The sequence below is a fragment of the Sminthopsis crassicaudata genome, chromosome 1 (genome assembly GCF_048593235.1).
Source record: "Sminthopsis crassicaudata isolate SCR6 chromosome 1, ASM4859323v1, whole genome shotgun sequence".
Lineage (NCBI taxonomy): Eukaryota > Metazoa > Chordata > Mammalia > Dasyuromorphia > Dasyuridae > Sminthopsis > Sminthopsis crassicaudata.
In genome coordinates, this window is record NC_133617.1 from 680,844,994 (window position 1) to 680,862,023 (window position 17,030).

A 17,030-nucleotide genomic window follows, 5' to 3' on the forward strand; every position below is an offset into this window, starting at 1 on the left:
GGCTATGGCCAAAAAAATCCACCACTTTGTAGCCCCCAGATGTCAAGTCTTTTAAAACTTAGTAAACCTGGTTCTCAGACATTTAGCACTCAGTTTATCATTTGACCTGTACTTGGACTTTTTAGTTTGGTTGATCTCTCAAGATTCTGATGGTCTTTTAAAAATGCAGAGTTATGACTATGCCATGAGTAGAGGTAGGCTTTAGTCAAGTTTTTCTGTAGCAGATTTCATAAACTAAAAGCAGATTAACAGGAATCTTATCGACCAAATATAGAATAATAGATTTTGAACTGTAAAGAACTTGAGATGTGATCTAGTCCAAATTCTTCCTATTAGTAATGAGAAATGAAAAGCCCATAAAATTTAAGGGACTTACTAAAGCTACAGAGGTAATAAATAGGAAAACAAAAATTTAAACCCAGATCTAGGTTGAAATTTTGGTCTGCTCTCTCTGAATATAATACTTTTCTCCCAGTAATGTTGTTTTAAGCTTGAGGACTATTGTGCCTCCCTTTTTCAAAGCCTACTAGAAGAATATTTATAGTTCTGGTTTACATTAAGAAATTTTCTTCACAGAGCCAAGTAAAATGTTATTAGTATGTGATCTATTTTACATAATTATATCTGCATAGGAAGGGATATTCTTATTTGAAATATTTTTGTGTGCATGGAATTTTATTTACTACTAAATTAATTACTTTAGATGAATCTTAAAAACATTTTGAACCATCAAATTTAATAGCCTACAAATATGTCTAAATATTTCTGTTATCTTCTCTGTGGCTCTTACCTCATCTGTCAAATGGGCATTTTGTTTTTGCTGTTTATGTCATCTGTAAAATGGGCATTTAATTTCAAAATAATGGAATGATAATAATCAATGTTCCTTTTTTCTTTTCTTTTTTTGCTGAGGCAATTGGGATTAAGTGACTTGCCTAGGTGTTAAATCTGAGGTCAAATTTGAACCCCGGTCCTCCTGACTTCAGGGCTGGTGCCCATGATAATAATCAATGTTAAAAATGGGATAACATAACTAACATTTACATAGTGCTTTATGGCTTACAAAGTGCTCTATAAATATCTCATTTGATGCAATAACTCTGGAAGATAGGTGCTATTATTACTCACATTTTAAAGATGAGGAAACTGAGGTGAACAGAATTTATGTGACTTGTTCAGGGTCATAAACTAAGGATATGAGACAGGTTTTAAATGAAAATTTTCCTGATTTCAGATCTAGTGCTCTATGTACTGTCATCTAGCTGCAAAAGAACAGAAATTAAATGAAAATTGGATAGATGAGCTAAGAGCAGAAGATAATATGGCAAAAAACAATTTGAGGCATCAAATTTAGACTACAAATATACTTAAATATTTCTTTGTATTCATTCACTTCGGTGTGTTTATTGTTTGTGAAATTGTTTCAACCAAATTAGATTACTAGTTCTTCCCCTAACTCAGTGTTCCATGTCCCACTTTTGTACATTTGAGCAAGCTGTGTCCCTATTTTTGAAATTGACATTCTCCTCTCAGGTGACTTATTTTCCTATTCACCTTTTTGAAAGCTTTTTTGATGCCCTTAGATATTTTCCCCTTTCCAAATCACCTTGTATATATTGGGGGCAAAGACGATTTGTCTTTTGCTTTGTGTTCCTTCTTCTAGACTTGCATTTAGTGGATACTCATTAAAAATGTGTGGATGGCAACTGTTAAGTTCTGAATTTTAATAAGAAATGTTCAGTAAAATTTAGGAATCTTTAATGGTGCATGTGAAATAAACATAATCCACAATGATTATAATTGTTTTATTCCCAATCTCTCTCCTTAGCCCCACTATCAACCATTAAAGCATTTCAGTATTATAAATATTGCTTCATTTTGGCAATGTTTCAGATGTGAGAGTAAAGGATTGTGTGCAGAATGTCACCAAATTAACAGAGGAGCTACATTCTTTGACTACTATCTCAGAAGAAACCATCAACAATATTCTAGAAGCAAATATTTCACATTCAAAGGTATGAATAAAAAATGGAAAATTATGTATCTTTCTTAGCATGATTATCTTCAACCTCTTTTGATGTTTTTTTGGAAGCTATTTTTTCAGTAGGGGAAAGGGGTGATTATTATTGCCGTTCAAATCTGTGTGACAAGATTGGTATTAGGTGATACAAATTGTCCATTAAGGAGTGTCCTTTTTTGTTTTTCAGAATATTCTTTTTTTGTTTTGTTTTGTTTGTTTGTTTGTTTGTTTATTATAACTTTTTATATATAAAGTGGATGCATGGGTAATTTTTCAGCATTGACTCTTGCAAAACCTTCTGTTCCAACTTTTCCCCTCCTTCTCCCAACCCCTCCCCTAGATGGCAGTTTATACCAATACATGTCAAAGATGTTAACATATATGTTAAATATAATATATGTATACATATTTATACAGTTATCTTGCTGTATAAGAAAGATCGTATTTAGAAAGAGTGTAAAAATAACCTGAGAAGAAAAAACAAAATGCAAACAAACAAAGAGTGGAAATATTATTTTGGGGTCCACACTCACTTCCCAGTGCTCTTTTTCTGGGTATAGCTGGTTCTGTTCATTACAAATTAATTGGAACTGATTTGGATCCTCTCATTGTTGAAGAGAGCTATGAAGGAGTATCCTTCTTTAAGCAACCAGCGTCTTCCAGAAATATGTATATGCTAAAATTATGTAAATTGAACTGTATTTTTCTACTGGAAATATAGGAACATGTTTCTAATATTTTAGATTCAGATTTTGTTGCCCCTCCCACTAATATTTCCATTGAATAATTAATGCTTTGTAGCAGCCACCTAAATATACTATGGAATTTTAGTATTCAAAGAAATCTTTTTGTGAACTAAAGTCTTTTTATTTTGCAATTAATCACCCATTAGCTTACCTGTTTCATAGTTATTTAGGTAATTTAATTCTTAAAACAAGGCATATTTAAATATATATTTAAACTATTTTAGCATATGGGCAAGTTAATTATCCCTACAGAATTTTATACTTGAATCTGCAAATTATTTAGTTTCTGGACTTTTACAAGTCTAATATTTCCATTCTCCATCATCATTTTCTCTAAAATATTCCATTCTTTGCATCATCCCTTTCAATGGACCCTATTTTAAATTCATATGGGGACTGTATATGTAGTTATTTAAAATTCATACATGGTTTAGTGCTTATCACTGGAACACTTTACCTTGAAGAATAATTCAATTACAGTTGGGGAAATTGGAATTTATGGAAAGTTTCCAGTGCAGTATTTAAGCTTTGTAACTTACTTTGAATATTGGTATATTGTTTTATAAGACCATTCTGATTTTTGTTTAAGTACAACTTTTCATGAAGACTATAACTTAATGACTGGATTTATTGTTGTAGTTGGGGAGAAGGTAGGTGGTGCAGGCATGGAATCAGGAAGACCTAACTTTAAATCTAGTCTCAGACATTTACAAGCTCTGTGACCTTAGAAAGGCAATTAACCCCGTTTGCCTCAGTTTTATCAGAAATCAGGATCTGGGTTAGACTCTCTATGTGACTACTCCCTATCTCACTTTGGAGAGACCATGTAAACTCTCTGGGTCTCACTTTACTTATCTGCAAATTGGAAGACTTGAATTCTAAGGAAAGTCTCTTCCAAATCTCATTCTATGATCCTATGAGCGTAAGTCCCAGAGGAGTTACCAATCTTCATCAATAGAGGGGGGGTTCCATACTGGAAATTCACACTGATACTGATAAAATCACAATACACATGTATACATTATGCACACATGTATTTTTATGTATCTTCATTGATTTTGATGATCAGTTCCCTCATATTAGGATCACACAGTTTATATACATACACATATTAATGTACACACACAAAAATGTGCATATACATGTATATATGTTGTATACATGTCAATATATGCATACACGTGTATCTATTTAAATATACAAGGTGTATAGAGTAATCAAGAAGGACTTGCATTTCTGATATGGACTTGCCAAGCTTATTTCACAGCTTTTCATATATATGTTTGTAGTCCACATGCCATCTAAACTCTCACTTGTGATTCTAGGAAACTGTAGCATGGTCAGCAGCCACACCCCAGTAACACCATCTAGGCAGACATTACCCTTAACTTTAACCTAAGTTAAGGGTAACTGACAGGTTTCAAACCCTTTAGTGAATGAGTGGAATATCTACCCAAAACATGAGAAAATTTTTCCTGGCAGCATGGGCAGATGAGAACAGTTTGTTCCAATGACCATTAAAGTGACTGAAGAAGGTATGTGGAATGTTTAGAGTTTGGTCAGATATTAAAGACACCAAGGTAATCCACTGCCTCCTGTGCTACCTATAGTCATCTTGACTTTTGTTTTGCATCTGGATTTTTACAATTGGAAAAAAAAAAGGAGGTAAATGATTTTGTGCAATTTTGTCTCATAAAACCCAATTTACATTGAAATGAAAATATCACTTATAAGATGTCTTGACTTGAATATGAATATATATTCCACAGTTTTAGAATCTTGGTTATAAGGGACCCTGGATAAATCATTTAGCCCAACACATGTCTGAGCAGAGATCTTCTCTAAAGCATCTCAACAATAGTCATCTAGATTCCATCTGATGACTTCGAGTGATGGGAGAACTCATTGCTTTCCAAAGCAGCCCATCACACTTTGGACAGCAGTGATTGTTAGGAGGTTTTTCTTTATGTGGTTCAGATCTGTTTTCTTGCAACATTTACCTTTTACTCCAAGTTCTTTCTATAGAACTAAATAAAAGTCAGTTCCTTTTTTACATGAGAACCATTCATATATTTATATATAACAATCTTGTGCATTCTTCTTGCACCTGGGTCCAATTGAAATAAAAAAAAAAACTTGTAATAATTTTAATAAAATTTGAATATGTGATTTGGAAAATATAATAAAAATTTCAGAAATTAATTTTATGCTAAACTTTTCAGGAGCATATATATTTTATGAGGTTAGACAAAATTCATTGAAGAGGAAATACTGTTATTAATGGGTAGGTGGATGTAATGTGGACAAAATGAAATTAAAAAGCAAAACAACAGAAAAATAAAAAAATCTTTGTCCTCATAGCCACATGGGGGAAGTGAAGAAAAGACAGTGGGAAAAACAGAGAGGAAATTTGATATAAATATCTGATGGTATCAATGACTCTTTTAAAGTTACTGATTTTTATAACACTTTAATTATGTAATTACAATTGGTTTTCAGAAAGAATAAATATGAAGCTGATATTTACATGAGCATTTTTATCCCTCTTAGGAGAAACTCTGCTTATTTCTTAGAATGTTTTGAAATTCTCTTTTCTAACCATCTTGAAAAAATAATCATAATTTCTTTTAACTTAAGAACAAAGATATACTTTACAACCATTCTAGAAATAGGATAGGAATTTTGAAGTGAATGATAAAGTAGTTCTACTCCAAGACAGGAGAGACAATTATAGGCAATTAAAATAAAGGTATATAAATAGCAAGACCACATGTGCATCTGTGATAGAAACTTCTCAAACATTGTAGAATAATGATGGACCAAGTGATGTTCAAAGAGAAAATTCTGGTTTGCCAGGTTTCTGGGAAACATAATGTGTCACTTTCACTTCTATAATATGACAAAGTTAATTTAGTTTCTGCAAAGAAAGATAGGCCCACAATCCTGGCAGGTGCATTCTTCACTCTCACAGCTTTGCTCAGGCATCCTTCCAACAAGTCCATTCAGTTTTTTGCTTCCTTGTAAATAATGCCAGCAAAATAATTGGTCATTATGACAGTCACTAAGCTCAATGTTTGCAAAAATAGTTTAGTTTCTTGTTGACTCCATGTAGAACACTCTTGGTTTATCATAGATAACATTCTCATGTTGTTTTTGCATACAGTCTTATATAATCCTTACAATGATCCCTGTGAGGAATGTTAACCCTATTTAATAACTGGGAAAATTATGGCTAATGAAAAGCTGATCTCTGTAAGATCATCTAGAAAGTATTATATATTGCTGTTATTATCACTCCCTCCCATTACCCTTCTCCAATCTTTCCCTATTCATTCCTTCTGGCTTCCTATAAACAAGCTCATGCATGCTCCCTCCAATTCTTTAAAAACAACAACAAAAAAATCTTCACTAAATGCTACAATTTTCTACTAGCTACCATTGTATATATTTGCTCCTTTTCTCAATTAAATTTCTTTTTTCTGAACCTACTCTGATCTGGCATCCAATCTCCCTTATCGTTTGATTGAATCTGCTCTCTTTTAAATGATTTTATAAAAATGAAATCTAGTGGCCTCTGCTCAATGTTCCTTCTCTTGCCCTCTCTTTAGTATTTGATTCTATGGACCATCCTTTCATCCCATTCCACTCTCCTCTCCTTCCTCTGTTTTGTGATATTGCTCTCTTGGCTTTCCTATTTGTCAGAAGTCTACTCATGTAATAACCACTAACTGTATATGTCTCTCAATACATTATTCTGAGCTCTGTACTCTTCCCTTACTCTTACTTGGTAATCTCATCAGCTTCCATGGATTCAGTTATAATCTTTATACAGATGCATACTAGATCTCTTTTTCCCTCCCTAATCATTCTCCTGAGTTCTAGTCCATAGCAAAATTGTCTATTAGATGTTTTGAAATGAATATTCCATAGCTATCTTGAACTCAATTATGTCCAATATATTATTCATTATCTTCCCTTGCAAACCCCCATCTCTTCTAAAATTTCCTGCAACTGTTGAGGGTTCTGCCAAGTTTCTAATTATCCATTGAGATTCACAAACTCAGTGTCACCCTCAATACCTCTTTCATGTATCCCACATAGTTGAAATTCTGTTCATTGTCTATAGCTTTAAACTGGGAGGGGAATTTATACTATAGGAATCTAACTGCCACCTTTTACAGATGAGGAAACTGAGATCCATAGAGGCTAATAATATGTCTAGGATCCTGTAGCTCCTAAGGGACTGAGATAAAATTTGAAGCCAGGTCTTATTAACTCAATTACAAGGCCATACCACTATATCATCATTTCCTATACATACTCTTCTCTCCATTTATATAGCTATCACCCTAATTCACATACTCATGTCTTCTGGATGATTACAGTTATCTCCTAATTGGCTTCTGTGCCTCAAGTCTCCCTGGACTTTAATTCATCACACATAATTTACAGAATGTTCTTCCTGATTTCAGTCACTTAGATGCCTTAATTTCTGAAAAGTCTACTTTATGATCCCTCTTCTTCTTGAAACCTTTGCTAATCTACTTTGCCCCCAGTCATTAGTGCTCATTCCCTCCTCAAATTCCTTTGTACTTATTTGCAGATGTATCTTTTCACCAACTAGCATATAATAAACTCCTTAATGGAGGGAACTGCTTTTATATTCCTAGTACTAAGCATAGTATCTTGTTCAAGGTAGAGGGGCAATAAACTTTTATTGAATTGTATCAAGAATATATTGAGTTGAGAGTTTTGGGTTGAGAGAGAGGACTGTGCTTAGGATACAAAGATCTAAGCAACTGTGATACAGCGGAAAGAACTGGAGCCTTGTAATCAGAGAAATTAGTTCAAATTCTACTACTTATGTTGATTATCTGGGTAATCCTGAGCAAGTTATTTAGCTATGGACCTCAGTTTCTTCATATGTAAAATGAAATTGCAAATGAAATTCTTTTGTGGTTACTTCCATTTTAAATGATATTAACTTGAAAATGCTTACAGCAAATCCTAGTCTTTCTTGAACCTATTTTTATTCCAAGTAAAATAAAAAAGAATATAAATCAAGAGAAATATTGTTGAAAGAAAGGTATTGATTTATCTCTTAAGAGAAAACCGTTGCTTATATATTTAAAACAATTTTAGTGTATGACTTGTTCCCTCAGGGTTAGAAAGGAGATAGTCTGATAAAGCAAAAACAGTGTTACTGTGAAAAGTGAAAGATTCACCTTTCATGTATGCTTTGGATAGTCCAGAGCTTTCTGATCTTTTTCTTTTAATGATATTATGAAATCAAGGCATATATATATCTGAAATGTTTTTTGTTGCCCCTTAAAAAAATTTATTCTTCACTTGCTTGACTGTGTAGAAAGGGCTTGTCCTTTAGGTGTTGGTGTTTTGAGACTGACTTAGTGAGTCAGCCAGCCACTGGATGTCACTGATGTTCTGTTATGACCAGGTTCTATTTATAGAAAGTTACCTTGTATAAACCACTGTCTCATTTGAGTAGCTTTATGAGACACGATGTCTTTACTTATGAATGATTTGTCTTCATCTAATTCTTTTTCAAGGAAATAAATGTGGTCTGCTAACTAGATAGGTAAAGAGAGGAGAATAGAAAAAAGCTTCATTATTGTGAATTCAAAAACCATTATTTTTTTGTATAGATAAAAGTATATCCATGAATATACACACATATAGCTAATACATATCCATATATTTAGCTAATATATAACAATATCTCTATAGATATATGCATTGATTAATAGCTACATCTGGATGCACAAAATATTATAGGTAAACATTCTCAAAAATACCCCCATGTTCATATGCATCCTGAGAGGGAAAATCATTATCAACCCTGGGTATCAAGAAAACAACATAGCTATTCAACAAAAGTAATTCTTGCTAAATTAAAATTAGAACTGTATAAATATATATTGATTGTCTCATGTAGCAGTAAGTTCTCCATTACTGGATGTGTTTAAGTAGAGGAAGAATCATTCCTTTTTTTTTTTTTTTTTTTTTTTTTTTTTGTAATATTGTAGAAGGTATTCATTTTTCAGTTTTTGGTAGGACTAAAAGACCTTCAGGGTTCTTTTCTACTTTGATATTTTGAAATTTTGTGAATGATTGACAGACTTAGACAATCACAAAAGTTTCAATTCATATATTAATAGGCACCTTAGAAGTTTCATAAAGTAACCTCTTGACCAATTCAGAATTATTTTCCAGGATATTTGATATGGAGGGGCTTGCTATTTTTGGAGCTAGGTTTTTTGTTTTGTTTTGTTTTGTATTGTTGGGCTTTTTTCAAAAGAAATTCATTCCTCCTATTGAGATCAGATATAATCCCCAAATCTTTCATTCATTGGCCCTACCTCATTCTACTTTATGGAGTAGCAATAATGCATCTCTCTTTTTTTTTTTTTTTTTTTTTTTTTTTTTTTTTGCTTGATAGAACTTTAAATATGTTTAGTCTTCTTCCTATTTGTATTAATTTCTTTTTTTATTAAAGCTTTTTATTTTTTTTATTATAGCTTTTTATTGACAGAACATATGCATGAGTATTTTTTTTGACATTGTCCCTTGCAATTATTTCTGTTCCAACTTTTCCCTTCCTTCCCTCTACTCCCTCCCCTAGCTGGCAGGCAGTCTCATACATGTTAAATATGTTAAAGTGTATCTTAAATACAATATGTGTGTACATATTATACAGTTTTCTTGTTGCATAAGAAAAATCAGATTTAGAAAGATAAAAATAACCTGGGAAGAAAAACAAAAATGCCAGTAGTCCACATTCATTTCCCAGTGTTCTTCTCTGGGTGTAGCTGGTTCTGTTCATTACTGATCAATTGGAACTGAATTGAATCCTCTTATCGCTGAAGATATCCTCTTCCATCAGAATTGATCCTCATATAGTATTGTTGTTGAAGTATATAATGATCTCCTGGTTCTGCTCATTTCACTTAGCATCAGTTCAAGTAAGTCTTTCCAAGCCTTGCTATATTCATTCTGCTGATCATTTCTCACAGAACAATAATATTCCATAACATTCATATACCACAATTATCCAGTCATTCTCCAATTGATGAGCATCCAATTTCTAGTTTCTAGCTACTACAAAAAGGGCTGCCACAAACATTTTTGCACATACAGGTCCCTTTCCCTTCTTTAATATCTCTTTGGGATTTATATTAATTTCTTTAAGTCAATGGTCCTAAAACTTTTAGGTATTAGTCTCAGAACCTCTTAAAATAATTTTAAAAATTATTGAGGACCCCAAAGATCTTTTGTTTATGTAGGTTGTAAACATTAATATTTGCCATATTAGAAATTAAAACATATACTTTAAAATATTTTATTAATTCATTTGGCAACAACAACAGCAACAATAATAAACTCATTGCATGATAACATAATTTTTGTTAAATATATTTTGAAAAAAAACATTAGTTAGAAGAGTAGATCATTTTACTTATTTTTGTACACCTCTTTAATGTTTAGTTTAAAAGAAGTCAGTTTCTTATATCTGCTTTTGCATCCATTCTGCTGTAATAATATTATTTTGGTTGAAATATATAGAGAAAATCTGACCTCATACAGATATTGTAGTTGGAAAAGGAAGGGTATTTTTATAAACAAATAACATTTTGGTTTTATAATGAAAATAGTTTTAATTTCATGGAAATTACTTTCCCTCTCTTCTCCTAAAAGGCTCACAAAGCCCCTCAGAGTCTATCACCACACTTGAGAATGGATTCTCTAGTTAAATACCTGTAGCTTCTATAGCTATTGATTTTATTACAGTATCTGGGACTTTTACCATCCTAGTATATTCCTCTTAAAGTGTGGTCTCTGTAATTGCTTATAATATTCTAGATATGATTGTGCTGATCAAATTGCTATAGAACTCTGATATTCCTTGATTTCCATAGCATACATCCCTTCATGCAATCAAAAATGAAATTAGCTTTTGGAATAGCTCTTCAAACCACATTTTTGGATGTTGTTGAATTAAAAATTTTAGGTCAACTCCATTTTCTCTTATATGTCAAACTTAAAAAAAAATAACACAAATTCAGAATTATCCAATATTCAACTTTGGCTTTGAGTACACTTCCAGTTTGTGGTGATGGTTTCATGTCTTTGTACAGTTTGCACATGCTTTGAATACAATAGGACATCCAGCAATATGGAGCATGGATAAGTCTTAAATTCTATACTCGAATTCTGCTTTTGATACTTAAGTACTTCTGTGAACTTTACTATGTCCTTTCACATTCGTGGTGCCCAGTTTCATCATTTGTGAAATAAGAGTAGAATAGACCAAATGTATATGACATGTATAAAAAACAGGAGAGAAATGGATTTGACCTTGAGGTTATAGTTTACCAACCCCTGAAAGTCACTGAGGTCCTTTCCATTTCTAGATCTATGAAATATTGAATACAACTGTTCCTTTAAAGATATTAAGAACTTTTAATGTTATTATCCAAATAATTACGCAAATATAGAATTATACAACAGCAAATACACACTCCTCTGATATGCAACCTGGATTCTTAACCTTTTTTTTTAATGTCATGGACTGATCTCTGTTAGTCCAGTGAAATTTATTATGCTCAGAATAATGTTTTAAATGCATAAAATAAAATATCTAGGATTATAAAGTAAATCAGTTATATTGAAACAGTGACCAAAATATATCCCAAATCACATAAACATGTTTTGGTTATTCATATCTTTGTATGACTGATGTGATCTCTCCCCTATATTAGAGTAGTAGATAATTGAGAATTTTACTATATTGGAATGTAACAAATATCAAGACTTGAAAACCTTTCCAGGTACATCTCCAAACAACACAGTTACTTCCTTTTTATTCCACAATTCCCTTCTCATTTTTAAGATTTGTCAGATTTTCTAATTGGTAGGATACACCATTGGAGTGATACCCTCCCAGATTTTATTGTCATAAATTGCTACTTCTTAGAAACTCCATTGCATCATCCACCATCTTGTGATACCAGTCAGTCAAGAAACATGTACTAAATGTTTAATATTTTCTGTGCTTAGCTTTGGGGATACATCTGCAAGCAAAAAGACTATCTCTGCTCTCAAGGAGCTTATATTCTACTGGAAAAACTCAACATAAAAAGGAAGCTGAGAGGAATGGGAGTGGGGGAAAAAACCTGGCATGGAGGCATGGTGGGAAAAGTCCTGTAGGAATGAATTTACCCTGAAGTTTACCCTGAAGAGGGAGGAAGACATTTTTGGTCTGGGACTCTACCTCAAATAAGAGATTAGAAGGACCTACTAGATGAGGCCTCAGGAGTGGAGAGTGATACAAAGGCTTTAGCTCAGTGAAAAGTTAGATCCTTTTTTGAATGATATAAGGGTTCTTTTATGAGTCAAGTCCAGAAGAACAGGAGGCTTGAGCGACCTGGAAGTAATTTCTGTGGCTAGGGACTGCCCCATGGGCGGGATTCCGGCCATATTGAGGTAGCTTAGTAAGGGGAGATGGCTCCCTCTGTGATTGGCTATGTGTGTGAGACCTCACAGACCCTTTCTAAGCCCACTGCAGCAGGAGGTTGCTCTCTTTATCCTGGGGTAGCTAAGCCAAGTAGATGGATATCCAAGAGAAGTAAGGAGCTTGATAGTGAACACATAGGTCTCTTGTAGACCAGGTGTTCATTTGGGAGTTAACAGGTCAGGGCATTATATGAACAAGTATAATAAAGACTTTAAGTTTGCACATAGTTGTTCTTGAGCACAATATCAGATTAAATTACGATTCAAGAAATCATCGCCAGAGACCTCTCAGAGGAGGTGAGTTAGGTTAGTTGACACTGCAAAGGTCAGTGGCCAGAGGACTTTCTGACACCCTGGGAGTTAAGAGAGTCTGACAATGTATAATACCAAGTAACACTAGGGCATTTGCAAATGAAGTGACTGCTCAGGGTTAAGTAATAAACTAGATTTTACAGAAAGAATAAAAATTATCTAATTTAAAAAGACAGTATGATATAGTGGTAAAATGTGAACTTAGAGGTCTCAGAGTAAGATTTAAGTTGAGGCCTGGCTCAAACATTTTTTAATGGTATGACTCTAGGTATATCACATAGTCTCTGAATCTCAGTTTTCTCCTCTGCAAAATGGGAATATCATTTATATGACATATCTCCCAGTCTTTTTGTTGGAGAAGAACTTTGTAAACCTTAAAATATCATATAACGATGAGTTATTATTAATTTTCTTATCAAGTTTTACTGTGAAATCTCATTATGGTCTGAAAGTAACCCTGGGTTCTCAAAGACTGTTCTAGTATTATCTATGACTAATACCAAATAGTTGAGAAGTCTTATAGTGTGGTCATGGCAACAGATTGAGATTGCTACCTAATCAAAGAATGCTGGATTTTGTGCCTTGGTACATTTAGACTTTGTTATCTGCTACTTGTCAATTTTTAATCAAATCATTTAAACTCTTTATAAAATAAGTGGAGGGAGGAGAAAGTTGGACACTCTTAGAGAAGACTTCTGAAATCGTTCCTACCTCTAGATCTATGACCAATCTAGTTACGTTCAGAGTGACTCATTGTTTTGTGATTTTTTTCTCTTGGCTCATTAGGAGCTATTAAATGGCAGAAATCATTACTGTTTATATGAATTGTTTTTACATGTTTGGAAAAGTTCATTCTAATTTTTCTTTCTTTAACCAGTTTTTTTCCAGTGCCCTCACAGTAGTGTTGGCTGGAAAATGTGATGAAGAAGTTATCAGCACCTTGCTGACATTTCCTGCAGATGGAAAAGCTCTTGCAGCTAGAGAATTGTGTGTTCTGCCTGCATCGGATCTGTATGCTTTGATTGTACTCATTAGTCAGAACCTGGATCTGCGGATTACCGTTTACAAAGTAAGAAGATAATGGTGTCATGTGGTGTGGATTGCTTTTTACACCTGGTTCACTCTGTAGGTGATATTAGAAAGAAGAGAAATACATATAAATAAATATTAGTGCAAACAATCAAATTGTCCCTATGATAAATGAGAAAATTCATAGTTGATACTCTAAAATAATCTTCCGACATTTATATGCTCATTCCTGACATAGAGTTCTAGAAAGCCTATATAGTTAGAGTCATAATTAGAAATTCTTGCAAATAAGACAATTACTAGAAACTTTTTTTGGAAGCAAGTAGCATTGAGCATACCCATAGATGTTGGGGAGATCAAAGAATGTTTCTCCATACAAATACTAGTTAAGTTTGCTATTAATTATTTCTAAAATTTAGGTGCTAATCTCTGTTATTACTTAGACCTTCCTTTCTATCCTCTAGAAAACCTATTCTAGAAAACAAACTTCCTCTCTTCTTAAATCTTTTCTTTTACTCCTGTTTGCTAGCTGTTGCTAGCTTCTGCCTATTGACACCAGCTTCCCTGGCCACACTATCTGGGATTGGCTGCATTTTCCTTCAGTCTTCTTGGCTCTCTAGTTGAGGCAGGGAATTGGAATACTCTTTGCTCTCATTACCATTTGCAGTTTTCTCTTTTCTGCCATCAATCAGTAAATTCTTTTCCTTTGTGGTTTATACTATTCATACCCACCACCCAATCAATATCCTGATAGCTGTTTGTCTTAGAGATCCTCAGGTTACTTCCCTTCTTTCCTCAATGAATTTGATACCTAGTTGACAAGTTTTCCTTTATTCCCAACTCTTGTCTTCATACTTGGGAATTTCAACATATATATTGATTCTTTTTCAAATATCCTAACAATTCACATATTTAAACTACTCATTTCTCATGACTTACTCTTCTACCCCTCCCCAGCCACATAAAAGATGGTCATATCTTGATCTTGCCATTCCCTATTAATATACTATATCAATGTTCAAGAATTCTGAAATCACATTATATAATTATATGCTACTGATTTTTTGTCTCTCTCTGCCTTTCCTTACTTTATTCTATTATCCATCTGGTCTGTGACCTCTGAACAATTGATCCCTTGTTTGTCTCCCAATCCATCTCTTCCATACCAGCTGCTCTCTTCTGTTTTCTCCATCTTGACTTTTTGGTGAACTAATTCAAGTCTACACTATCTTCCTCTCTTGAATTCCTGGCTCCCTTATCATATTGCTGCTTATACCTAGTTGAGCCTTAGCCTTGAATCACTCCCAACATTCATGGCCTTGGCTCCTACACATGTGCTATTGAACAAAAGTAGAGAAAATCAGGGAACCATTCTGACTGTTCATAATAGACTTATGTTATGTAACGTCAACTGGGGTCTCAATGCTGTTAGGAGATCCTATTATACCTCCTTCACTAACTCACTATCTCACTCTCCAAGAGTTGCTGTTTCAAAGCTTCTTATCTCTCTTTAAATCTTCCATATATTCTCCCAACTCTCACAGCTGATAAATTTGCCTTGTATTTTACCAAAACAAAACAAAACAAAAACCCATACCATTTGCTATGAAATCCCTCTTTAATCCCTTTCTCATCTCCTATCACTCAAGTGCCTTTTCCCTCTTTTTCTTCCATCTGTTTCATATGATGAAGTGGCTTTACTCTCTGTCAAGGTTAACTACTCTATTTATTCAAACCATCTTGTCTCTTCAAATTCTTGCCCCCTCATTCCCACTTTTTTACTCATTTCCAATCTCTCTTTCTCTCCAAGTTCATTTCCTATTGCTTACAATCATACTCATGTTTCCATTAACCTGAAGAGGCTTTTACTTGATCCTTCCATCCCTGTGAACTATCATCCTAAATCTCTTCAGTCTTTTATAGCTAAACTCCTCAAAAAGAATATCTACAATAGGTAATTTCACTTTTTCTACTCAAATTCTTTTTCACTCTTTATAATCTGGCTTCTAACCTTATCATTCCATTGAAAGTGCTCTTCCTACAGTTGCTTTTGTTCTCTGAATTGCTTAATCGTAATGGCCTTTTCTCAGTCCTAGATGCTGATCAGTCTCTCTTCTTGATATTCTCTTTTCTCTGTTTTTTGCGATACATTCTTTCCTGCTTTCCTACCCATCTCTATGATCATTCCTCTGTCTCCTTTGCTAAATCTTTCTCTAGATCATGTTTTTTAGTAATTGTTCTTTATGGTACTGTCATTGGTTCTCTTCTTTTATCCTGCTGTACTGCTTCATTTTGTAATCTCATTAATCCTCCCCCTACATTTAATTGCCATTTTTATGCTGATGGTTCTCAAATCTTCTTTTCCTGTCTTTGTCTCTCTGTTGACTTCCAGTCTTACATGCCAACTGCCTTTGAACTGGATGTCCAATAGACAACTTAAACTCCCTATGTCCAAAATAGAACTCATTATTTTTCCTCCTAAGCTCTCCTCTCTTTCTGCCTTCTCTATTACTATAGAAGGCAACTATCTTCCCAATTCCTTTGATTCACAATCTGTGACATTCTGGATTCCTCATTATCTCTCACCACTTACATTTGAGCTGTCCTCAAGATCTGTTGATTTCACTTTCAATGTCACTCAAAAAGAGTCCCTTCTCTCTGAAACTGTCTAATGTTGGTATGGGCCCTCTTTACTTCATGCCTTGATTGCAATAGCCTGCTGGAAAGCCTGCCTACTGTAATCCATCCTCCATTCAGCCACTTTAGGAAAAATGATTTTCCTAAAATGTTAGTCTGATTTTTTCAATCCCCCCCACCCCAACTTTCATCCCCAATAAATTCCAATGGCTTCTTATTGTCTCCAAGAATAAATACAGAATGCTCTATTTATCATTCAAAACCATTCATAACTTAAATCCCTTCTACCTATCCAGTCTTCCTATACCTTACTTCCAGATGTGTACTCTTTGATTAAGTTATATTAGACTCTTGGTTATTCCATGAAAAAGAAACAACATACTCTGGGCAATCTCTCTGGCTATTTTCCATGCCAGAAACACAGTTACACCTCTGTTCCAATTACTGACATCCCTGGCTTCCTTCAAGTCCCAATGAAAATCTTCTACAGGAAATCATACCCACATTTTCTAAATTCCAATGCTTTCTCTCTATTATTTCCTATTTATTTCATATGTAGTTTGTTTTGTATATATTGGTTAGCATATTTCCTTCATTAGATTGAACATTCTTCAAGGACACATTAATTTCTGTTTCTTATTTTAGCCTTTAGCAGAATGTCTGGCACATAGTAGGCACTTAATATCTATTGTTAGATTAAATGATTATTTCTGTGAAGCAGTGAGACTATAAGTTTTCTTAATATAATAAATAAT

At 33.7% G+C, this 17,030-nt stretch overlaps 1 protein-coding gene across 1 annotated transcript in view; it reads left to right on the top strand.

Annotated features, from left to right (window-relative positions):
* ABCA13 (ATP binding cassette subfamily A member 13) overlaps positions 1-17,030 on the top strand; it is a 523,487-nt gene that overhangs the window by 153,708 nt on the left and 352,749 nt on the right. The window contains 2 exon segments of the mRNA XM_074283590.1: positions 1,894-2,015; positions 13,487-13,678. Coding sequence (XP_074139691.1) covers positions 1,894-2,015; positions 13,487-13,678 — 314 coding nt within the window.